Genomic DNA, 26,305 nt, shown 5'->3' on the forward strand with positions numbered 1-26,305 from the left:
CAGCCAATCACCTCAGAAATAGAATTGTAGACCTCCACAAGTCGGGTTCATCCATGAGAGCAATTTCCAAAATGACTGAAGGTACCACGTTCATCTGTACAAACAATACTACGCATGTATAAACACCATGGGACCATGCAGCCGTCATACCGCTCAGGAAAGAGACGCATTCTGTCTCCTAGAGATTAACGTACTTTGGTGCGAAAAGTGCAAATCAATCCCAGAACAACAGCACAGAACCTTGTGAAGACGCTGGAGGAAACAGGTACCAAAGTATCTATATCCAGAGTAAAACGAGTCCTATATCAACATAACCTGACTCATCATCATGGAAGCCACGGCTCCAAAACTGCCATAAAAAAGCCAGACTACGGTTTGCAACTGCAAATGGGGACAAAGATCCTACTTTTTGGAGAAATGTCCTTTGGTCTGATGAAACAAAAATAGAACTGTTTGGCCATAATGTCCATTGTTATGTTTGGAGGAAAAAGGGGGAGGCTTGCAAGCCGAAGAACACCATCCCATCTGTGAAGCACGGGGGTGGCAGCATCATGTTGTGGGGCTGCTTTGCTGCAGGTGGGACTGGTGTACTTCACAAAATAGATGGCATCATGAGGATGGAAAATTATGTGGATATATTGAAGCAACATCTCAAGACATCAGTCAGGAAGTTAAAGCTTGGTCGCAAATGGGTCTTCCAAATGGACAATGACCCCAAGCATACTTCCAAAGTTGTGGCAAAATGGCTTAAGGACAACAAAGTAAAGGTATTGGAGTGGCCATCACAAAGCCCTGACCTCAATCCTATAGAAAATCTGTGGGCAGAACCGAAAAAGCGTGTGCGAGTAAGGAGGCCTACAAACCGGACTCAGTTACACCAGCTCTGTCAGGAGGAATGGGCCATAATTCACCCAACTTATTGTGGGAAGCTTGTGGAAGGCTACCCAAAACGTTTGACCCATGTTAAACAATTTAAAGGCAATACTACCAAATACTGATTGAGTGTATGTAAACTTCTGACCAACTGGGAATGTGATGAAATAAATAAAAGCTGAAATAAATAATTCTCTACTATTGTTCTGACATTTCACATTCTTAAAATAAAGTGGTGATCCTAACTGACCTAAGACAGGGAATTTTTACTAGGATTAAATGTCAGGAATTGTGACAAACTGAGTTGAAATGTATTTGGCTAAGGTGTATGTAAACTTCCGACTTCAACTTTACCTGCTGGAGCACGTGCTACAGGTGGATGCTGCTATGTTGGAAACTGTAGTGAAGTAGTGAAGTAAAAGTAAAAGTTGTCAAAAATATAAATAGTAAAGTACAGATACCCCCAAAAAACTACTTGTGTCGTACTTTAAAGTATTTCGACTTAAAGTACTTTCCACCACTGACTATTGTATTGGTTCCTCCTATATCGGTCTAATTGTTTGTTATTCTAGCTGTTATAACTACTTTAATGATGAAGGTTTGACCGTTTGTTTTTAGATCATCATACTACCTTGTGCAACTGAGTAGGTATCCCCTTTCCCTTTCTCTAGAATCTGTTTAGCCACTCACCGTGGTTTAGTTTTAAACTACCAAGGTAACTTTTCCAGCGAAAAGTCCTGTGTTAGACTCTGGAGGGCGCTGGTGGATGTCTGATGGTCCCTGTGCAGATTCTCACACACATAGTCCAATTACAGTAAAACAAGACCAACTATATGTGCATATTCCAGAGTAGCTGGTCTCAAGCATGACTAACTCATTGATTTGATTTTGATTAGGCTTTGGCTGAAACGGTCTAATGTAAATGTGTGGTGTAAGATGTAAGTTACCAGTGGTGTAAAATATAGCCTGCTTCATGCGTGAATCACAGTCATGTCACATTATATCATAAGATACATTAACACACACCATTCTGACCTGTAGGATTTAACATTTCTAGCCATTACAAGCCAATGGTTTCCAACATCATAGACATCAGCCTTAATTGAAATGACCATGGAAACTAAAATATATATATTCTCACTCACTCACTCACTCACTCACTCACTCACTCACTCACTCACTCACTCACTCACTCACTCACTCACTCACTCACTCACTCACTCACTGTTCTGTTTCTAAAGTCTTCCCCCGCCCTTAAATAAGGTGTCCAGTTTCCCCATATTGTACAGGGGCCTCTTCCTTTAGGAGCAGTCAAGAAGTGATTTCTACAAGGCAGCGAGGGCCAGAGTCTCCCCTTCCATGTCTCTATGTCTGTCTGGCTGTGTGGTCTCCTGCCTTGGTTTATAGGCTGACAGGACACAGCGCTTTAACACACAGGCAGGGATCTGGAAATGATCCTCATTACTTCCTTAAAGGGGTAATCAGGGATTGGTATAGGTACATCTTTTTTTTTAACTTTTGAATGAATGACATATAGCCCTTAATTCTTGAAGAATATCACTTTTAAATGCATCATGAGCTTAGTTCAACTGTCAATATAAGATTGTTTTATTCAGTTGTTTGTAATACCACATATCAAAGCATGGGTAAAACTATGATCTATGGATGGCCATTCCTGACATCCATGAATTTGCGAGTGGTTACATTTTTCCAGCCCCATTGGTCAGTTGTTTACCAAAATAAGTGGTGGGGTCAGTTTGTTGTTTTTCAAATCCCAGATTTCCCCTTTAAAGAGCTGATTTAATCAGCGATGTAGCTAGCAGCACACTAGCTGGTGGAGTGTGAGGACTCCCAGTACTGACAATAAACAGAGGCACAACAGGCACAGCACACAACTTAAACCTTGCATCCACAGTGGAAATAGCAGCACAGACCAGGCTAATATCAGATGACACTTCACTCTGGGATTTAGTGGAAACCAAGTGCCCTCTTCTGGTGGAGAGAAGGATTGGCATTGGTGTTTGGCAACCTCAAACCAGGATCCCAATATCTATCTACATATTTTAAATGTGTATGTAAAGGAGAATTCAGATTTTTTTAAATCCCCCTTCAAATTGCACACAGTTAATTAATCCATTTAGATCATTTGACGATTTGGTTGGTCTCCAATGTAAACTAAGTGCATTTTGTAAATTGATAAAGATAACTGATTTAAGCAATAAGTCACGGGGTGGTGTGGTATATGGCCAATATACCACGGCTATGCGTTTCGCCCAGATACAGCCCATAGCCGTGGTATATTGGCCATATACCACAAACCCCCAAGGTGCCATATTGCTATTATAAACTGCTTACCAACCTGTAAAAATACATGTTTTGGCATACCTGTGATATACGGTCTGATATACAACAGCTCTTAGCCAATCAGCATTCAGGGCTCGAACCACCCAGTTTATAAAACCCTATAACCCTGTAGCTGTGTTGCCTGAAGATTACAAAGGTTACCAAATTACTAGAGGTCTGCTGGCCAGACAAAATGGGCTGTGGTGGATGTCATGGTGAAATGTACCTCCACATCAACTCACACCCTGGCATCAAACATTACATCAGTCTGGCATCTCTGCCAGCAGCTCAAGGTATAGAGCCATCTGACCAGATGTTGACCAAATACAACCAGTGCTGTACCACCATCACAGAATGAAACAGTACACTGAAAATGTACTTCCTTCTTGAGTCTTTTGCACTGCTGGGATGGTGTAAATAAAACTAGGCTGCATTACACACAGCAATGGATATTCTAGCCTTGAGCCCCCATCTGCTCTGCTCTTGCTGATCCAAACTTTTTGTTGTGCTGCCTGACCAATGGTGTGCTGTGTGGGCCTACAGTGGCAGTTCAGGAGGAGAGTCAAAGAATTCTTCCAAAATGTTTTTTTTTGATTATTCCAGAAAATACTAATTGAAAATTGACAGTTTATGGCATAATTAATTTCAACCGTCATTTTAATTAGACTTTACTAACAACAAGAGGGCTTTGTGTTGGAGCCTATTTATTCATATTTAAGAAATAAGACGTATGCCTACCTGTTTGACAGAGGAAATTAGGCTTTAGGCTGCTATATCCATAGATTTCTCTGCCAATTCCTCCACCCACCATGCACTCTTTAAGTAGCCTACCTCCGTCTCAGTGAAGGGCTGTTAAATTAAAGCCGAGACTCAAATTGAGGGGGTATGAGAGGGTATGCCATAGGCCTTCCTTATATTCTAGAAAATGGCAAAAAGCACAAGCCTACCCCTTGTTAGCTTACGATTTTGAAGAAAATGAAATAGATCTGATTATATAAAGTGATCTATAACAGGGCTTTGGTCCGGAATGCTTTGTGCTAGAAACAAGCTGTAAAATACTGGTAAAAGACATGACTCCGTTGCATATGGGAATATTATTATTGCGTTTCTTTGAGATTCTGAGGCTGAGCTACAACCTTCTGTAGCCAAGAGGACAACGAATGGACTTTGCTTGGGAAGTAATCTAATTCTGTCATTATAAATTGATTAAGCTATTCACTTTATGTGCAATAGAAGCTGTTTAAAGCCAGACAGATTTTTAGGGAAACACTTGTGACCTTCTCTCGTTGGGTTAAGCCACGAAAGAAGAGTAGCCAGTAGTTAAAGCTTACAGTTTTCTGTGTTGGTAGGACTACTCTGTCTGGGGTTGGAAGGAAGAAAAGGAGCCAGTAGTTAAAGCTTACAGTTTTCTGCGTTGGTAGGACTACTCTGTCTGGGGTTGGAAGGTAGCCTTAACTTTTGAAAGTACCATGCTCAGATTCCTAATGACGTCTCAGATTTAATTATTTGCAAACAGGGACAGTTTCATTGCAAACAAAACACACTGATTTGGCATTGGAGAAATATGATAAGATGAACACATCGGCCTCTCTCACTGTCCATTCTTAGCTTGTCATTTGTGTGGTATTAAAAAATTCTATAAAAAATTCTGCCAATATGTCAAATTATGTCAAATTGCATATAATATTAATAAAAGGCTGTTTCTCACAGGCCTGAAAATACAATGACAGAATCACACAATGTTTTTACTATAAAGATCTTTCCACTCCTATTCTTGTCCACAGTGGTCTGTGAACCCACAACCTCCTGGCCCTCTGCGCTATAAACATTCCTGTGTTGCCATGTAATGCTTACAGGACGAAGAACAGTTTCTAAAACTGCATATCTAAGGCTCTGGTCTGTCCAAGAAGTGAGGGTAAATGGTAGGCTTGTTCTCTGTTATCCACTATGTTTTAATTATTATTTTGGGTTTAGGGGAGAGTCACTTGTTTTTTTTCTTCAAGTGTTCAGGGAGGGTTTAGGTCAAATATATTTAGCTTAAGGGAGGTCCATCCATTTTCATTTCAGAGAGGTCCCATTTTATCCATGTAACCCTCATTATACATCAAGTTCACTCCCTAACAAGAACAGCCAAAGACAGAAAACTATGAGGTGTTTTGCTAAAACGGCTGTTCTCCAAGCAGTTCGCTATGGACTCGGGGCTCATGTACGACACACTTAGTGAACTCGCCCTGTTCGAGTGTAGCCTGTCCTGCCAGATCACACTGGCCTAATGTTGAATAGGTCATTTTCTTAATAAACAGAAACAAATAGAATAGAATAGTAGTAGGCTTATAGTACGTTTGCACCAAAAGCACCTCCTCAGTCATTTCTTATGAGCTTTTAGGATACTCATTGTAGCCGAATAGTCTCAGTTTTTGTTCCAGTGCAGCCAAAAGTCAACAGCGCGCAACACTAGGTAGGATATGCTTTGATTGAAACAAAATACAAGAAAGGCTAATAGTTTGTAACACCATCGGCTCTAATTCACTTAGAAACAGTCATTCAAGAAGATCTAAATGCATATTCCCACGAAACTGATTGTGGTCAGATGATTGGCATGCAGATGATTGGCAACGAGCTGCAAAAAATAACACTCAAACTGAAACTGGACAGTTTTATCTCCACATTCAAAGACTCAATCATAGACACTCTTACGGACACTTGTGGCTGCTTCACGTGATGTATTGTTGTTGTCTACCTTTTTGCCCTTTGTGCTGTGCCTAACAATGTTTGTACCACGTTGTGCTGCTGCCATGTTGTGTTGTTACCGTGTTGTTGTCATGTTGTGTTGCTACCATGCTGTGTTGTCATGTGTTGCTGCCATGTCATGTTGTTTTCTTGTTTTCTTCTCTTTATGCAGTGTTGTGGTGTTTGCCTAGTTAAATAAAGGTTCAATTAAAAAAAGGTTGGACATTTCACGGATAAAACGTGAATAATTATAATTCACGATTGACAGTGATGGCCTATTTTGAAAATAGGTAAGATAAGACAATTTTTTTATGTCATGTACACCAGATAGGTGCAGTGAAATGTGTTATTTTAGGTAGGCTTTTAGGAGGGTGCATTTTATGCATATTATATAATGATGTTGCAACTGTTGGTACAAATATAATGCATCTGTCCGTACAAACTTTGATTGAGAAATTAAGACATCATTGGAAAAAAAGTTTGCGCTCCAGCACCTAAAAAAAATAGCACTGCACCACAGACACACAGCACCACAGACACACAGTACCACAGACACACAGCACCACAGACACACAGCACCACAGACACACAGCACCACAGACACACAGCACCACAGACACACAGCACCACAGACACACAGCACCACAGACACACAGCACCACAGACACACAGCACCACAGACACACAGCACCACAGACACACAGCACCACAGACACACAGCACCACAGACACACAGATGGATCCATGGCAGTATCTTCCCTGCTCAGGCTGTAATGAGACAGTATAACTTTATAGTAGAACCACCACAAAGGCAGATTACTGTGGCAGCGTGGGAAAATGTAGCATGATCCCCAGATCCATTTGTACGGTCTTGACTACTCCTATGCTTTGGTCATGTTTAGCATGGCAATGGCCATAGGTGTCAGCAAGACAGCACGAACAGATCTGGGACCAGGCTAAGAAAAAACGCACGGCGAGGCCAGAAGTCAGACTCTGTCTTCGTGTATTTCCCAATAGAAGGCTAGGTACAATAGTACTACTCTATGTAAATGAGAGGGGTTATTTGGCATAGGGTCAATTGGAACAAGGGATATGTTCAGACTGGGAAGCAGACAGTGCCAGGCTTCCCCACACACCACCAGGGCTGAAAGGAGGTGTGTCCTACTGCATCTGTTAATCAATCAGAAACGCAGTCAAGCGAGCGCAGCTTTTATCTAAACAAAGACATAAATGATGCTGTGCCTGTGTTGTAGTAACTGCTCTTAACATACAAACTGATAGTAAGTGTTGTCATTAGAGCTGTTGCTCTGTGATCTTGTACTTTTCAGTGACAAATTGAGCAATCAACGAGAATCGCAAAGTAAACACGGGCATTCCTGTCTGTTTCACGGTTTAGTTGAGCTTATAGGCAATGTTTACAGCACATTGGAAAAGCCCCCTCTACATCCCCCCCACACAGGGTTTTTCCAAAACAGCCCTGGTGGACCTGTTCTGGGCCATAGAAAATGTGTTTACTAAACTCCATGGTTGTCCATTGACTCCACAGACATTTTCAACTATCAGCAGCCCCCCCCCCCCCCGCTCTCTCTCTCAATGAATGGAAAACAGACCCAGGACACTGTCATTGCTGAACACCAGCAGTGGGAACAGAACTGTGTGTGTGTGTGTGTGTGTGTGTGTGTGTGTGTGTGTGTGTGTGTGTGTGTGTGTGTGTGTGTGTGTGTGTGTGTGTGTGTGTGTGTGTGTGTGTGTGTGTGTGTGTGTGTGTGTGTGTGTGTGTGTGTGTGAATTGTGTCTATATGCAGTGGTGGAAAAAGTACCCATTTGTCATACTTGAGTAAAAGTAAAGATATTTTAAAGGAAACGACTCAAGTAAAAGTGAAAGTCACCCAGTAAAATACTACTTGAGTAAAAAGTATCTGGTTTTAAATATACTTACGTATCAAAAGTAAAAGTATTCATAATTTCAAATTCCTTACATTATGCAAACCAGGCAGTGTGACCAGGCAGTGTGAATTGGACCATTTTCCTGTCAACAAGTAACTAGTACTTTTGGGTGTCAGGGAAAATGAATGGACTAAATAGTACATTATTTTCTTTAGGAATGTGAAGTAAAAGTAATAATTGGCAAAAACAGAAATAGTAAACAAAAGTACAGAATCCCCCAAAAACGTTAAAGTATTTTAACTTAAGTACTTTACACCACCGTGTATGTCTATGCACTATCTACTGTGTGTGCGTGCGCAGTAACCTGGCTTTGTTTTGGGGCTGGGTTCCTAGGCCTTGACGACAGGCCTGTGGACTCAGCAGGTGTTCTAATTACCAGTCCTTGGTGTGTGTGTGTGCCCCTCTCTCCCACCCCCTCTGAGGGGCGGCCCGGCCCCCGTGTCTCCGCAGGCTTTGATGTGGCACGGACACTCCTCACATGTGGGACATGAGCTCACTTAATGAATGCAGACGCTCCACAAATGAACAGCTAGACCAGGGTACTGCAATTTGATATGGTATTTTTGGTAGGTGGTAAGACAGAGATGAGAGAGGTCAGACAGAGAGAGAGAGAGAGAGGGAAAGAGACAGAGAAAGACACAGAAAGAGAGAGGGAGAGTTGGCATCCTAACCCTTTTCCTTCCCTCTGTATGTGTGTAAAGCTGGAAGGACCTTACCAGAGGGTGTTTTATCTTGGCTTGCAGTGTGCCCGGACGGGTTTTACGGTCTTGACTGTGGCCAGATGTGCGAGTGCAGGAACGGTGCCCGCTGCCACCACATCACAGGAGCCTGCCTCTGCACCCCTGGCTGGTCGGGACCACACTGCATTCTGGGTATGGAAGCCACATCATTAAAACGGGGTGTGAGGGAGCCTCTACCAGTCCATCACAGCCTCCTCTCACCCTAAATACCATCTCCCATGTGTTCGAGAACAATTATCTGTTTAATGATACCCTGCCAATTCCTTTTTTAGGGATGCGTAAGGGGTGGGAGGGATGTAGGGGGGCTGATAGGATACCCCTCCAGCGTACACCGTTAATTGGGTCAGATTCTGGATAAATGCATCCACGTGTTTATAGCAATGCATTTAAAGGAGTTACTTGGCAAAGATCTTGTAGGAGCATCAGTTTTACCCTCGGTACTCTCATGCAAGTCTCTATCCGCTGCTCCACAAAGTCTTCATGCCGTTTTAATGGATCTAGTGAAATACCCTCTTAAAGATCAGACCATGTCATTCTCAAGTCTTATTCGAGAGGGCCTGGTCTCCCCAAAGCATGTTTTGTGGTCCTGGTGACCCAAAGCCAAGAGTCAGCCCAAACCCACTTGCGTGACTTAATGTCATTTCATTTCAGACATCGATCATTAGTGACTAGTTTAGATAGGTAAAGTAAATGTGATCTATGCAAACGCGAAAATATATATTGGCCATATCTCAAGCAAGAAATACAAGGCAAGTACATTCAAGCCATATCTCTCCATAGAGCAAGCATGTTTGTGCTTTAGTCAACCGCTCCATCGTGTCCCTTTTCATTCTTATGTATATGTTAGACAATGAATGACAAAAGGAATTGGCTAAACCACATCATTTCCCGTTACATAAATCTGATCACCATGTTGCAGGATTACATTCCTGCAATGCAGAATATTTAAACTTGTAGTGTGTTTGAAGTTTTAAAAGGCTTCTTACATTCCCTTATGAAGAATGTATCATCCCCTACAAAAATGTCCATTAATTATAATCCACATAATAATTCACATTTCCTGTTGCTGAAAGATTATTTTCCTCCTGTAGCAATCTTGCTCAAATTAAGATCCTACATTTATATATCTGTGTCGAGCAGACCACTTCATGTTGAGTGCTATAAAATGCTGACTTGTATTTAACTATATGACTGTGTATCCTGTCCTGTGTGGGAGGCAGCCTGCCCTGAGGGTGGTTTTGGGAAGAACTGCAGCCGGAGCTGTGAGTGTCAGAACGGGGCCACCTGTGACCACGTCAGCGGCCGCTGCAGCTGTGGAGCCGGATGGACCGGAGCCAGCTGCCAAGAGGGTGAGTGGCTCATCGGTCAACCCAGCATAGGGCCCAGTCTGACCTTAACCTAACCCAGGACATAAGGAGCTCTGCATGGAACTGAAATCTATCTTCTACCAGAATATCTTTACGTAAAACATTCCCAAAAACAGTGATGGGTGATTATTATCGATTTTATTCCAATTACGATGAAATATCACAACAGTTGGTGAGTGTATGAATACACTGTTTATTGTATTTGTGTTTGGTCGGTGTAAGTTGTTTTAGAACAAACTCAGTGCAGCCTAACTGAATCCGAATCATAATTTCTATATGTCTGAATCGTATTGAACAATGACATCCACTTATTAAACTTCTGTCTGTGTGTCTTACTGTGTTCAGCCTGTTCTGCTGGGAGGTATGGAGAGGACTGTTCCCAGCTGTGTCTGTGCCTGCATGGAGGCTTCTGTGACAGGGTGACTGGCCAGTGTTCCTGCCCCAGTGGGTGGACCGGAGCAGCCTGCGAGCTGGGTGAGTCCCCCCCTCTGTCCCTGGAGGTCAGATCAACCAGAGGAGTGAGGGCATTCATAGCTGTACTCACCTTGGTCCAAATCTAACCTGGGATCGAATTACTGTGCAAAACTCCCATTGACATCATTGCATGATTTACTAGAAAGCCAGAGTCAGGAACATGGTTTCCTGGTTAGGATTCCGCTCATTGTGTGGTGGATATATTGTGTGATCTGAGGCCTCTGTTCTCTGCCTCTCCTAGACTGTGGGGAGGGGCACTATGGAGAGGGGTGCACACAAACCTGCAGCTGTCAGAACGGAGGGACATGTGACAGAGTGACTGGGGGGTGTAGCTGTCCCCCTGGCTGGACTGGAGAGCACTGTCAGACAGGTGACCTGTGACATCACTGCTTCCAAATGCAAGGGATGCATCCCAATAGTTTAGACTGGGTCCCTACCTCATCTCTTTGGATCGGTGAAAGCAATCTGTCAGAAGCCAATGTAGAGATATGTTTTTTGCTACCCTGTTCTTGCAGATCAGTGTTGATGAAGGAAAGGAGTTGAGGAAAGAAGCCACTAATGACTAATGAGATATACTCAAATGCCTCTTTCCTCCTCCAATTGGGTCATGTTCTGAAGGGAGAAAACGTTTTGAAACATAATAAAATGGGAAAGTCCTACCTGTACTTGTCCAATAAGAACGCAGATTTTCGTTTTCAGACCGTTTCTAAAACATATTGCTACGTTGTGCCCTACTGAACACCACCCATGTGTCTGTGCTGCAGCGTGCCCAGGCGGTCTCCATGGAAAAGGGTGTGAGCAGAGGTGTCAGTGCGACCACGGGACAAGCTGCCACCATGTGACAGGCAGGTGTGAATGTCACCCAGGATGGAGAGAGGCCCGGTGCGACAAACGTGAGTGTGACTTGGACAGGGGCCAGAAAGGGCCACTTTGGAAACAACACATCAAGTCATGCATTCTTCAGTTATACTATGAGAGGTCAATTACTGTAGAATTTTTTTTTATGTTACTTTTTAAAATCCATCCGTTTTATTTGAATACATACCTTGGACTGAGATAGATACATTCAGTTTGTGGTTAAATCACGAATTGTCATTATAAGGAGGGTTCATCTTTATTTAAACAAGACAGTTGTACACATAACAAACTATTCACTGTTTAAAGTGAATATACCTTAGTTAGTGATGAATGTGTGTCTGATGTGCCCCAGCCTGCCTGCCTGGGGTCTACGGTGCTTCCTGTGCCCAGCGGTGTCAGTGTCAGTCTGGGGTGTCCTGCCACCACGTTACTGGGACATGTGGCTGCCCTGCGGGTCTCACTGGGAACGGCTGTGAGGAGAGTAAGAGCACATCACTATCACGTACCACCCTCTCTTTAAAACACACACACCCCACACCATCCCGCCTCTCCTCTCCCCCCTCTCCCTCACACACTCAGCAGACATCTGATAAACGTTACACTTGGGTTGCCAAGTAAAACAAGAGACATTGTTTTTGTCTCCTGGGTGGATAAGGGCATTTGGAAGGCAGACATGCATAATGACAGCGCTGTAATTGCCTCTTTAGTCTGGAGTGGTTTCTTATCTGTCCTACACGCTGCCTCAGTAAGTGCTGTGGTTTCAGCGGAGAGAGAGGGAGAGAAAAAACATGTTTGTTTCATAGATTTATCTTCCCTTGTGTGAGTATCTGAGTCTGTGAACTACTGCATTGTCTGAGTGTGAATGGGTATTTGAATGTGAGTGAGTGCTTACATTATATTATGTCTGCAACAGAGATTGGGTTTGGAAATCCATGTACAAGCATACATACACCATGTTGAGTGTTGTAGTGCATGCGTGTGCATGTGTGTGCATGCGTGTGCGCGTGCATGCGTAACCCTATGTCCATCTCCTCCAGTCTTTATTGTACATGCTTGTGTCTCCTGCAGCGTGTCCATCAGGTGTGTTCGGACTTTACTGTAGCCAGATGTGCCAGTGTTCTGGGGACCATGAGCAGTGTCACCCTGTCACTGGAAGGTGTACCTGTCTACCTGGTTACTACGGAAACCGTTGTGAACTCAGTAAGTAGTGACTACTGTTGGGTAGTCTACTGCTATGAACAGATTTTTGTTTTAACTTATTCCGTGGCGTCAACAATGGAATCGCAGTGCACTATGCAAAGACTGAGTTTGAATAAGTGTACTGTCTGTCTTTGTCTGTCTGCCCCTGTCTCACTTTCTCTGTCTCGCTCTCTCTTTTGTCTCTCTCGCTCTTTGTTTCTTCGTGCAGGACAAACTAAAAATAGCTCCGGGTTAATTTATGGTTGTGGTAACTGTAAACTCTGATTGGTGATTCATTTGTATTTTGGTCCATTAACATTAGTATTTTCAAAAAGTACAAATTAAAATGTCAAAAAGATGATACATATAGATGTGTTTGTTAGTTTATCATACCCACTCTATTGAAATACACAATTTAAAAGCCAAATTCATAAAGAATAATACGCAGCAACAATATGCAGTAACTTACTTTGAAGAGATGGTGATTGGGTCTAAATCGGTATTTAAAAGTCAGTGTCCTTGTCTTTAACTGCCATTTCCCTGAAAGTCAGACTCTTCCCACTAGCAAACACATTTTTCTAAGCTTCAGAAGCATCTTTATTCACCACATTTTGTGTGGTTATCCTTAGACATAATCTCCAGACTCATACAGTCCCTTCAGAAAGTATTCACAACCCTCGATGTTTTCCACATTTTGTTGTGCTAGGTGGGATGAAAGCTAACAAGACTACCTAGCCAACTAGCTAGCTAGCTCACTCACAAGACTAGCCAAGTTAGCTGCGTTGTTGCTTGCATGCGATTGGCTGTGGCACACAGCCTGGGAGACAGAGCTAGCTATCAGGCATTGTTCAGGGTTTAGATGCCCCTCGAGCTTTTAGTGAGAGGTAATGCACATTTAGCTGGCTAACATTATAACTGATAATGAGCTCCAAACACAAATGTAAGCATGATGTTAGCATGAAATGTAGCATGTAACAAATTGACAGTTTAGTCACGGAAATTAGGCTTCTCCAAGCTCGGATGCTGCTGATGATCATTAGCAGCCTACCAAACTTGCTATCTGCCTGGTACTCAGCACTCCATTGTCCCTCTAATCACTCTGACATCACCTCATGCAGCCTAGCCCATAGGCCTATATGTTTTGATAAGGTTTGTATCACAACTAAAGTGGACAAATAACTTCTTAAAATTAAGCACATTAATCTGCTTTACAAGGGGTGTAGGCATACATGAGCAGCGTGTGAGTTTCAAGTTTGGGGAAGATCATTTTCACCATAATTTTTACCGTTATAATAAAAGCACCACATGCATAATCACGTTTGTGGTCTGTTTTGATAGTGGTGTTTTCACGCTAATGGAACATTCACGCTTATAACCTACGCATCGCTGCGCTTATAATGGGAAGAAATAGACTAATAGTTTGTCAACATTTTAAGCTAAACGTTCTGATCTGTTGCGTAAGCCTCAGATAAAAATATTTTGTTGATGCTAGTGGTTGGGATCTATCGCATCCCACAGCTGTCCCAGACTGTTTGGAATATTTATTTCTCGCACAGAACATAATAGGACAACTTTTGTACTATGGGGATAGTAGCTTGACATATGCTAGTGCTTTTGCTGTTCATTAGGCGTACTCATCTTGTTGGCTGACAAAAAGTAAACGTGGACAGTTCTTCCAATATCTTCAATATGCACCTCGGAATTGGATAAGGAAGCTCACAGTTGCGTCCGGATATGTCTGTCTTCACTTGTAGCCTGTGAGAAAGACCAGATCGGGTGATGGAGAGAGGTGTGAGTGAGAAGTGCCTCTGAGCAGGCAGCACTCAGGGAGAAGGGCTGCAAAAGGCATGGGTTTTTTAGGGTGCATTATGGCCACACAAAGGGGATGCCGCCGGGAAATTTGAGGCATTATCAAGTGCTTCTCAAATTGTGAATGAGAGACTGACAAAGTGTATTGCCTGTGCAAAAAACTAATCAGAGCAACTTTTTTCAAATCATCATTAGAGTTGCATCATGCAGCCTTACAATGTATTAACAATTAAAACATATAGCCCAACGTTTGTAAAACAACTAAAGTTACATTAGTAATGCTAAATTAAGCACATAGTAGTACTTATTTCTTTGTTAACCGCTCAACACAGAATAGCCGCATGTGCGCACTCCCTCAAATCGTTGGGAGAAAATATCCTTTCTATTTTATTCAGCTTTTTTCAATTGTATTCTTCATACTATAAAATAATATAAAATAATGCCATGGAATTCTAAGCAAATCTTGTCTTCTAAATGAACTAGTGGAGTCTGTAGTGGCGCAGCGGTCTAAGGCACTGTATCTCAGTGCTTGAGGTGTCACTACAGACACCCCGGTTCGAATCCAGGCTCTATCACAACTGGCAGTTATTGGGAGTTCCATAGAGCGGCACACAATTGGCCCAGGGTAGGCCATCATTGTAAATAAGAATTTGTTCTTAACTGACTTGCCTAGTTTTAAAAAATAGTTTAGTTTAAAAAAATTAAAGCTGACATCCATATGGCATAGCCAGATCAGGACAACTCAGAGTATGGAATTCTGTTCTTCTGAAAGAGACTACATTTTCTTCACATCATGTTTCTTTAGACCTGTCTAAAATAAATAATGGATTTATTGTGATGGTGTAGGCTATATTACATGGATTTATTAGACTATTAGATATCAGTGGCTTGTAGGCTATGTTTGGAAGCCAGGAGATGCTAAATGTGTTTATGTTACTTAATGGTCAATTACAGTGAGACCTACAGTTATTTGCTTGACAATCATCGGCTGACGACATTTTGTGACCGCCACAGCCCTAGTAGCAATCAATAAAAACGTGCAGTGCCTTCAGAAAGTATTCAACCTCTTGACCTTTTCCACATTTTGTTGTGTTACAAACTGGGATTAAAATTGATTTAATTGTCATTTTGGTCAACGATCTACACAAGTGGAAGAAAATTTAGAAAATGTAAAAAGATTATGAAAATAAAATAATACATCTAATTTACATAAGTATTCAACCCCCTGAGTCAATACATGTTAGAATCACCTTTGGCAGTGATTACAGCTGTGAGTCTTTCTGGGTAAGTCATTGTACAATATTTGCATATTATTATTTTTTTAAATTCTTCAAGCTATGTCAATTTGGTTGTTGATCATTGATAGCCAGCCATTTTCAGCCAAGTCTTGCCATAGATTTTTAAGCTGATTTAAGTCAAACTGTAACTAGGCCACTCAGGAACATTCAATGTCATCTTGGTAAGCAACTCCAGTGTATATTTGGCCTTGTGTTTTAGGTTATTGTCCTGCTGAAAGGTGAATTTGTCTCCAAATGTCTGCTGGAAATCAGGCTGAACCAGGTGTCCCTCTGGGATTTTGCCTGTGCTCTATTCTGTTTGATTCTCGGTAATGTGTTGGATTTGCCCCAAACATAACACTTTGTGTGTTGGGTATTGACATTATGGGGTATTGTGTGTTGGGTATTGACTTTATGGGGTATTGACTTTATGGGGTATTGTGTGTTGGGTATTGACATTATGGGGTATTGTGTGTTGGCCAGTGACATTTGTTTTGTTCTCAACTTAATCCATTTTTAAATTCAGGCTGTCACACAACAACATGAGGAACAAGTCAAGGGGTGTGAATATTTTCCCGAAGGCACAAAGGGAATTGTTAATATGTTGTCAAATGTTTATTCTAGATGACACATAATAAAAAAATGGTGGGGGGAATGGGCTTCCATAGTTTTACGTGGCTCAGTGCAGCTGACAGGAGGCAACTACTGCGACAATTTCAGCTGTTGTATTTGCTATTACCATTTATACTGTAGTATGTTGTGTTGTGTTGAGGTCAACGAGAAGATTCTGTTTACAGTGCTGTTGGGCGAGCACTCAAGACGTCATCATTTCGCAAGTTTACCCAACAGTATTGACTCTCGAGATTCAATAGCTCTTGAGAACCTCTTGAAAATGTTAAAACAGCCTCTGTCTCTGTCTCTCTCTCTCCCTACCCCAGTGTGTCGAGAGGGATCATATGGGCCAAACTGCAAGGCCAGATGTAAGTGCAACAATGGTGGTCGCTGTGACACTAAAACAGGGACCTGTGAGTGCCCACCTGGCTTCCTAGGAGCTGACTGCAGCATTGGTAAGTCTGCTGCACACCTGTCGTGGGTGAAAATGAACAGTCTTTGACAAGTCATCTTCTGACTATGAATCAGTCTTCTATAAAGAATGAAGATATACAGAGTGTTCTGCTAGGAATCAGTCTGAAGACAGTTGGGACTAGACATGATTAGACAGATGAACGCGAGGGCTCCGTCACGCCTCTTCCACTTGTTGAGTCATTCCTAATCACTGAAGGGAGGAAGAAAAGATGCTGCACTTGTGCCTTCATGTCTTTCTTCGTACTGACAGGTTGTCCGGCTGGGCGCTATGGGAAGGACTGTGCCCGTCTGTGTTCTTGTGGGGAGAGAGGGCAGTGCCACCCTGTGACTGGGAGGTGTATCTGCGCCCCAGGCAAAATCGGGCAGTCCTGCCATCAAGGTAATAATGACTTTTACCTCATAACTAACCTTATGTCTATGGGCCATTGAGGATGTAAAGACCAGCTTTTGGTCCCAGTCCGTCACTGTTTGTCATGCAACAGTAAATGTTTGTAGCAGGCTATGATCTCATCAAGAACACAGAGTCTGATTGGCAACTGGGAATCCACCAACTCAACCAACCAAATTAGCTTTCAATATGTATTTAGTTAACGAATTCTCAATAAAAAAGTATCAATAATCAGAGGCTCATATTTTCCTTGAGAACAGAGGTAGGGTTCTTGAGTTTCCCTAATCTGTCCGTTTATCAGCAGTTCCTCTGGACTGCAAACGGGAGTTTCCATCCATTCTAGACGATGGTGTTCGTAAGCACTCTGCTCTCCTAGTGCGCACCGTCTGTGGACGTACCACTGCTTATGTTCCTGTGTTGAATGTTTACAGAGACCTATAAGTAGCTCGTTTTCCATGTTCCGTGTCGATGGCGTTGGCGAGGAAACAAATAAATAAACAGGGGAATCAAAGTGATTCGCTTATTGTTTTCCCAATCTACATTACCCAGAGAAACATGATTATTCTTTTATATCGCTGCCAAGGGAGACCACTTTGCCATCTCGCTAATTAACTGTTTCTTAAATAAACGTGTGCTTGTATGTTGCTGTTTGTGTGTGTATGTTTAACTGTGTGGTAGGCTCACTGCTGGCTGGGTAGCTAAAGAACAGAACTACATGTCATGCTGGCCTTGGTAGTGCTGTGATGATGATGATTACAACTATCTAAAGCCTTTGCTGTTCCTCCAGCCTGCCCTAGGGGGCGCTATGGCCTGCAGTGCAGGAACACATGTGTGTGTCAGAATGGCGCGCTGTGTGAGCCCAGGGACGGGAGCTGCAGGTGTGGGCTGGGCTGGACGGGACCACGCTGTGAGACAGGTAACCTCAGGATAACGTCAACACAACATCAGGATAACGTCAGTATAACGTTAGGTTTAAAGTAGCCTGGCAGGGCAAAGGGTCAGCGGAGTTTAATTGTGGTTCAGTACTACATTAGTTCATCCTGTAGGAGTATTGTCAACAAGTCTGCCTGTTCTTGAAGTTGCTTGTAGCTACTATTGTAGCTACTACTGTGAGCACAGTAACTTCCCATATCCCTGGTTTACAGTGTGTCTCTATGTTGATATTAGGTAATTCCACTGTTAATGTGTGCAGTATCAGTTACAAGTCACAGGAGGCTGCTGAGGGGAGGACGGGCTCATAATAATGTCTGGAATGGAGTGGATAGAATGGTATCAAACACATGCAAACCACGTTATGTGTTTGATACCATTGCATTTATTCCATTACAGCCATTACTATGAGCCCGTCCTCCACAATGAATGTGCCACCAGCCACCTGTGGTACACATACAGACAGAAGGTATGTTGGTTGTGAGTGTTGTTGTTACTGTATGTCTCTACCATATGTCTGTTTGTCCAGTGTGTGTTCAGGGGAAATATGGACCGGACTGTGCACTGGACTGTCCCTGCCAGAACAACGGGACATGTGACCGCATCACTGGCTGTTGCAGCTGCACGGCCGGACACTACGGACACTCTTGTGAACACTGTACGTTGGATTTTTGTAATTATAGTTAGGGCAGGGAGTTTTTCATCACCATGTGACCTGTCCAGGATAAACTCCTGACCCTGTATTTCTAATGAAAGAGCTGGGTTGTGTTCATGTGGGCACCCAATGTTTCAAAAAAGAAATTGTACAAAAAATGAGCGTTTCTTACTGGTAGTCCCTCCTTGTTTCAATCTGTTTTCTAACATTTGATGCCAATTGAACATGCCCCTGATTGTGATGATGGGTTGTGCTCTTGTATGAGACTAACAACAAAGACTTTTCCTGTGTTGTCATCCTGTCCCCAGTGTGTCCCTCAGGCTTCTTCGGACAGAACTGTGCCCGTCCGTGTGTTTGCCGAGCGGGACAGACATGTGATCATGTGACGGGCCGGTGTGTGTGTCTGCTTGGCTACCATGGTTCCCAGTGTCAGAGACGTGAGTACTGGATGACAGAAGAGAAGATCACACAATCTGATTCACACTCTGTTCTCATATAGAGACAGGAAGGTCAGCACTTCAGTTCTCTTTAATAACAGAAAAGCCATATGTGTGTGCATATTACACACATACTGTATTGTGTGTGCATATTACACACATACTGTATTGTGTGTGCATGTATGAATACGAGCATATGTTGGCAGAGGTGGTTATTTGATGAGAGGCAGGTGTTTCCTGGCTGCCACTGTAGAGACGGGCTGCTTAATGCATTCCTGTTACATCTCTGTGGCCTCCTGCCTGCTCTGGGCTCCTCAGTGTGAGGGCCTTCATGCCCACTTCAGCCCCAGCAGGAGAGCACTGAGCAGCCCCCTGTAATGAAGTAATAGAGACAGACCTGTGTGTGTGGGGGGGGGGGGGGGGGGGGGGGGGGGCACACTATGGAAGAGAAGAGTGATGAGTGTGTACTGTTTGTCAAGGGGGAAAGAAATACACATAGTACACGTGTATGTGTGTGTGTTTATCTCACTGTGTGTGTCTGTCCCAGGGTGCGAGGTTGGCAGGTTTGGGGAGGGCTGTCAGCAGTCATGTGACTGCGTCGGGGAAGCCCCCTGTCATCCAGCCACGGGACAGTGTCTCTGCCCCCCGGGGAAGACTGGACAGAGATGTGAAAAAGGTACGACCTTCTCTACCCCGCAACGGCGCTCTGTTTCTTACAGTACTGGATCTTAGATATGCCTTTTGTGTATGTATTATATGCCTTTACCCAATAGAAAAATAACTTGTCATTTACTGTATTTAAATCGGCCATTTTATTTTTTGTGTGCTGTCTCCATCTTTTTCTCGTTGTGTCGGTCTTACTTTATGTCTTTCTTCTGTCACTCTTTCCTCTCTTTTCTGTCATTCTTTTTCTCTCTCTCTCCATCTCCTGTCTGTCCATCAGACTGTGGAGGAGATCGTTTTGGTCCTGACTGCTCCCTGCAGTGTCAGTGTTCCCATCAGGCCCAGTGTGACGCTCGTAATGGCCGCTGCCTGTGTCCTGTTACCTGGCTGGGCCCCACATGCACAGAAGGTACTGTATACACAAACAAACGCACATGCATGCAAACAAACACACACACACACACACACACACACGTGTGCACACACACACACACACAAATGCAAACACAGACACACACGCACATCGCCCTGATGAGTGAGTGATACCTATTGCCCATCACAGCAGACACCCAGGACCAGAACTGTAAAGCTGAACCAGGTTTTCATGAAATAGTGCGTCGGTAAGTGTGTCAAGCTCAGGCCTTCAGCTGTGTCTCCGTCTCCCTCAATAGCCACTCCGGCCTCTGACAGTTATTTTAATCCACACCCAGCTGGGTGTCTGGCTTGAAGCTGTCTTCGTTTCCTCCACAAGCCCAGCTCACGGGAGACCATCCAGATCGACCAGCAAACAACCCAACACACCAGCAACTCCCCGAACGGCGAAGAACATTTGCTTTTGATTTCTAGAAGGTGCCAAATGTCTTTTTGTCTGCCTCTTCTCTCTTTTCAGGACGACTAGAGACTGCAGAGGTCCCAGCATTGGGCTTCTCTCCCTCCCTGAAGGGGCCGTCTGGTCTCTCCCACTCGTAGCGCCGCTGGAGGCCCCACATCCCAAACTAGACGTCCCAAATACCCCCGCCAGATGTCTCAAACACTGAACAAGGTGCCCTAAATATGCAGTCAGGGGTCCTGGGGCGTCATGGGATGGCTGTGTACAGTTGGACAGATGGACAAAGGTATACAGCCAGAAGGTGATTCAGGTCTGGACCAGACACACAAGGTCATGTATTCTTATGTCTACACCTGTATTCTGCACATTTGGTTGAGAAATGTGCATTGGCTTTTTGTGAGCCTGCAGAAAGGTGCAGAATGCCGGTTTAGTTAGAGAGAGAGCAGGCTACACAAGGACCTGGAACATTGATGTGCTGCTGGGCGGTAGACATTGGAACGCGCCCTACCTGATTGTCTCAGGACTGGACCTCTGCCCCAAGGCAACTGGTCTAGCCTGTCATTAATCATAGGCCAAATGCTTCCTGGACATTCATAACGTCTCTGTCCTCACCCCAATGCAGCTTTGTGCAGCCTAGTACACAGGGGCGGGCAACTACCATACTGGAGGGGCACAGTGTGTGCGGACCATCATTATCACACATGATTCACAAAGACCATGATTCGGTGATTAGTGGAATCAGGTGTGTTAGAGCTGGGCGGGAACAAAAGCCGGCACCCTCCTCTTGCTTACCCATGGCCTACCCTCAGAGTCATTGGTCAGACTGACATGGGAGCAACAGCCATCACTCCCGAAGTGTCCACTGGTACCGTCTCTCTGTTGAATGGCACTCTGTCATTTTCTCATATCGTATACAGTGAGACTATTTTGTGTTGTATTTTACTGGTTTCTTTTGACAGCGTCTGCCTGATTGCTTGTCATAAAGTGTTAATATATTTGAAATGGCTTTTGGTTGTATGTTTGATAAGATCACTTACTGTACTATCGGATCAAGGAAATCCACGTATCAATTCATTACTGCTGTTACTGTCTGTTATTGTAAGTGTGTCAGTTAAATGCCACTATGACCTATAGAAGTCTGTTTTAGCCAAGTAATCAGTATATTTTCATGTAGAAGGGTTTTTAAAATATTACAAAGGATTTGAACTGTACCTCAGGATACTGCAATTCATACCACTCATAACATGTACTGTACTATGTGCCTGATGGCAGGCTTTATGTAAATGGTGCTATTTTGATACATTTTGATTTTTATCTTTAAATTCTCTTTTTGCTAATGTGGTACATCTGTCTGTTATTTCTGTCCCTAATATCGCATCACCACATTTAGGAGAGAGGCCATTTTATCTGGGAGCAGTGTAGCATGGTATTGGGTCCTCTGCCTGGGAGCTTAGAGAAAGGCAAGGCAGTGGGGTGTGGAGTGGAGTGGGTAGGAGACGGGGGGGGGCGGGGGGGGGGGGAAGAGGGGGTCCCGAGATGGCCTGTCACAGAGCAGTGATGGAGGATTGGAGGCCAGGGAGCACAGGCCCGCTGCTGATCAGCCAGGGAGGTCAAGCGGCGAGCAACAAGCCAGACCGTTACCTGGTACAACACCTCAGAAGGTGGTGATGGGGGGGTGGCACTTGAGCATAGCAGAGGTCGTGGTGGAGGGGAGAGGAGGAAGGCGGGCGGCTGGGATGTCCGCCCCCGAGGCATTTCTCAAGTGCAGTGGAGCGTCTCCAGCGTCCGCCGCCGGGCAGGTGTCTGGACCGTGCGTGGACCAGGCAGCCCACATCGGCCGCCTCCGTCCCCGGGTGAGTGATGTGCGAGCTGGGCCGCAAGCGCAAAACCAAGCCCCTGGCTGATGGATGGGGGGCTGCTCGGCCTGGACCCGTGTTGTGACAAGCAACAGATGTTCTCCAATAATGTTTATCAGCCGGGCCTTCATCTTCAGATGACACACACCTGTTTCCAGTCAAACAGCCCCACAGAGGCCATCCATCCTCCCAGACCTGGGTGGCCACAGAGGGCTCTATTCCCCAGCCCTTATCCACCTCCTCATCTTTAATACCCAACCCTTTCCATCACACAGCTCTCTCCCCATCTCTAATCCACCTCTCAACCCCCAGTATAACCCTGCATCGCCAGCCCTAATCCCATATCATATCCATCCTCCTCAACCCTAATCCCATATTTTACCCACCTCTTCCTTTCCATCACTAAAGGGCTCCCTGCACATCATTGATCTACCTCCCACCCCCACCTCTACAAGTCTCCATCTCTTCCCCACCTATCATCCCCCAACCCACCATACTGCTACCCCTTCACTACAGACCTTCTGTGATCTCTCTGGGCTAGACAGGGGCTGGGCTGTTGTGCTGAGCTGTGCCAGGCCTGAACACAACACAGCACTGTGGTCATGGTGGGAGATGGGTTTTCATGGCCGAGTGAGGGTGATCAGAGCAGGAGGGGGTTAGGAGGAGGGTTAGGCAGGAAACCGGCGATGAAATAGCCCGTTGCAAGGTAAGATCGCATCTGGGTACTTTTTCGCTGTAATTAAGCATACACTCCACTCTCTCGGCAAAGAGCGATTTCTATCACTTCGCTGTCGTCAAGATTACTAGCCTACTTCTCTCTCCCTCTGTGCTCAGTCAGATCACACGAGGGCAAGTTGTTTGAACTGGAACGGACAAAACAAGCGGCTCCGATAAATCACCAGGGGAAATCATTTTAACGTGTCGTCCTTAGCCATTTGTTTGGTTGTTGCGTAGGAAAATAAATGTGAACTGCCAAGCCTGCTAAAAGATGGGTATCTAGGAACTCTCCACACTCTGACTGTTAACACCAAGCAAGGGATGCAAAGGCTTCCTTTTGTTTATTTATCTGTTCTAGTCTGTGTGTAGTTTACTTTAATTATTATCACTATCAACCCACAATATCTACTCCAACAACTGAATGTTCTGACTTGAATCAAGAAGGCCGTGTGATGATAATAAATCCGCATAAGTGTGAAATTCTAGGGCACAATTCCGACGTAGAAAATTACGCCTTCCTTACGCAGGCCTTTGGACTTTTCTGTAGTTGTTATTAAGACTTACCTTATGCAGCTGCATAACAGGCTTTGCAGGCGCGGTTCACTTGCACACTGAATAAATGTAATTCAACTGCTGAAAACCCTCCCACTTGCTGGTCAGCATATTTTCTCGTGGAGTTTTCATTCAATAGGGTTTTCAGTGCATTTATGTTACATTAAGCCATCCCTTTAAATATGGTGTACCTTTTGATTCAATGTTTTTTTTGACAGACTAGAATACATAGAGAGAACCGGTTCAGGGTATAGGGATCAATGATAGAATGCCATCTTTGTCTTCGTTTCAGCACCAACTGGTAGATTTAAAAATACTCATCTCATAGATTATTTAGGCATTTTTAGGGTTAGGAAAGTATGTATGAATAATACAAAAACAGGTTTGGAGAGCCTTTACTCACAAATTATGTTGATGAATAAAAAATACAGTGGTTTGATTCATGATGAAATGTGTCATATTCAAGTTAACATCCATGAAATATTGCAAGGTGGAAAAAAGTTGACAAAAGTCCTATTAATCCACCCTAATTCTCACTGTTCATGGAACTGTGTGACAAAGGTCCAGTCGTCATGAACCATCGCCAGGCTCCAGGTTTAACCTGCTACTTGTGGTCTGAGTTCCATAATCATTCATAGAGGCTACATGTCCCAACATTAACCTAATATGATCCGGTAATGTTAGTGATCCTCAGAAACAACTACACAGGCGTGACAGAGGAAAGGAAGGTCAACGGAATGGAATGATGCAGAATGTAGACCACAAATGGAAGAAAACTAACACCTAAGTGACAGTTATAAATGTATGTGGGTATTACTGACCGTGGCTCCCGATAGTGACTAATATTTAACATGGTACAAATTATCAAATAAAACCTCTACAGAAGCCTATAGCTTGGGTGTTCAAATGTCATCCACGCAAATTATTAAGAGCACAATAAAAAAAATCTGAATAACGGCACATCTATTTATAGCCTGCTTCACTGTGGAAAAGTGGTCGCAATACATGTCATGTTGATACATCTTACATCTCCACCCTGAATGAGTAGGGGGTGAATAGCATGCTGTTCTCCTGCTTAAGTTCAAGGTCAGAATAAGGAAGAAAAGTGCGTAAAAGGGGAATAACGTTCCATTAACGTGTTTTTAATTAACTCGGGTCGGAATCGGGGCTCTAGTGAATGGATCTGAAACCGAGTTTGGTGCACTTGTTCTATGTCCACCACTGGATGGCGCTGAGCATGGTGCAAAAAACAAGACTTTATACTAATAAACTTGACTCTCCCTACCTGACCAAGAGACCACTGTGTGAGTGTGATAGGGATGTGTAAAGGGGATATCTGAATACATTTTTTTCTGAATAATAGTCTCCGTCCCAAATGACACTCTAATTCCTATATAGTGCACTACTTTTGACAAGGGCTCTGGTGCCATTTGGGATGCACAAAGACTGGTTGTCTTGGTTTTTTCTCCGGTTTTCAATAACTCCAAGAGGATGTCAACAACAAACTCAAAGTGGTTCTTCTAACACGCCTGCCCTGATTAAGACTTGTCATATTAAAATCATGTGCATGGCGGTTCCCTTGGCCTGTTCCCCTAGCCTGTTTCCATGGCCTGTTTTGCTAGCTGATTCCCCTAGCTGGCCCCCACTGGGCCCCCATCAATAACACTAATGACCCATAGCCCCTTGGGAGAAAAACAAGTAGCGTAATGAAACCACCAGGAGTCTTAAGGAGATCAGCAGCTCTCTGTTCCAGAGAGGAGAGAAGCTGCCTGGGTAGGCTGTCCTGTCTGTAGGCTGACCAGGCTGGGTGGCTGGCTTACCCCTTCACTACACAAGTACCCAGGGATGTAGGGAAACACTGGGGGTTTTACCACTATTAAACTATTGAGAAACCAGACAAAAACTCAGTGTGATGATTTGTTGGAGTTCCCCCTTTTTGGCTGTCGCATGATGCCAACTGAAAGCCAGCAATCATGTTCCTTTCCATACCCCCATGCCCCTCACCCTCCACCCCCTTGTACTGTACACCCCCATGCCTTCCTCTTCAACAATGTTTCCCCCAGCATCTGAGTCAGCTGGAGTGCCAAGTTAATCAGTATGAGAGCCAGCTGCGACAGCCCCTCGCCTCTCTCTCTCTGGGGCCTGATGTATGTTCCAGTGAACGGGTGGCAGTGTGCCACACAAGGGCCCACTGGGCGGGTGGCAGTGGCAGCAGAGAGAGGAGGGAGGGTGGCGAGGCCATAATGAGGCCCGATGGATTCTGAGCCTCTGCCAGCTTCCCCATTAGCCGATTGGCTCCCAGCCCTACTGAGGAGTGGACCGCTACAGCCCACTACTACGCCCACAGACACACATACACTTGACACACACACCCCACGGAGTCACCACAAACCCCGCCTCTCTGACACACACTGAAATTAAATAAACCAGATCACATGAACTAATCCACACTGCTTTTCTGTGTTCCCCCACCTTGGGTAAATACACACACGCACACACAGACACACACAGACGCGCGCACACACACACAGTGTCCCTTCGAGCCTGCCAGCCCCACTCACACACAGAGGTCTTTATGTGGAGCTGTGGGATAAT

The 26,305-nt window shown here is 44.2% G+C and overlaps 1 protein-coding gene across 1 annotated transcript in view; it reads left to right on the top strand.

Annotated features, from left to right (window-relative positions):
- The window catches only part of LOC109905593 (multiple epidermal growth factor-like domains protein 6), an 83,928-nt gene extending 61,999 nt beyond the window's left edge, over positions 1 to 21,929 (top strand). The window contains exons 23-37 of the mRNA XM_020503053.2: positions 8,637 to 8,765; positions 9,854 to 9,982; positions 10,346 to 10,474; positions 10,716 to 10,844; positions 11,239 to 11,367; positions 11,685 to 11,813; positions 12,401 to 12,532; positions 16,536 to 16,664; positions 16,934 to 17,062; positions 17,859 to 17,987; positions 18,531 to 18,659; positions 18,965 to 19,093; positions 19,641 to 19,769; positions 20,037 to 20,165; positions 20,646 to 21,929. Coding sequence (XP_020358642.1) covers positions 8,637 to 8,765; positions 9,854 to 9,982; positions 10,346 to 10,474; positions 10,716 to 10,844; positions 11,239 to 11,367; positions 11,685 to 11,813; positions 12,401 to 12,532; positions 16,536 to 16,664; positions 16,934 to 17,062; positions 17,859 to 17,987; positions 18,531 to 18,659; positions 18,965 to 19,093; positions 19,641 to 19,769; positions 20,037 to 20,165; positions 20,646 to 20,725 — 1,889 coding nt within the window. The 3' untranslated portion in view covers positions 20,726 to 21,929. The remainder of the gene's footprint in view (positions 1 to 8,636; positions 8,766 to 9,853; positions 9,983 to 10,345; positions 10,475 to 10,715; positions 10,845 to 11,238; positions 11,368 to 11,684; positions 11,814 to 12,400; positions 12,533 to 16,535; positions 16,665 to 16,933; positions 17,063 to 17,858; positions 17,988 to 18,530; positions 18,660 to 18,964; positions 19,094 to 19,640; positions 19,770 to 20,036; positions 20,166 to 20,645) is intronic.
- The last annotated feature ends 4,376 nt before the right edge of the window (positions 21,930 to 26,305 follow it).

Source organism: Oncorhynchus kisutch, linkage group LG15 (genome assembly GCF_002021735.2).
Source record: "Oncorhynchus kisutch isolate 150728-3 linkage group LG15, Okis_V2, whole genome shotgun sequence".
Taxonomy (NCBI): domain Eukaryota; kingdom Metazoa; phylum Chordata; class Actinopteri; order Salmoniformes; family Salmonidae; genus Oncorhynchus; species Oncorhynchus kisutch.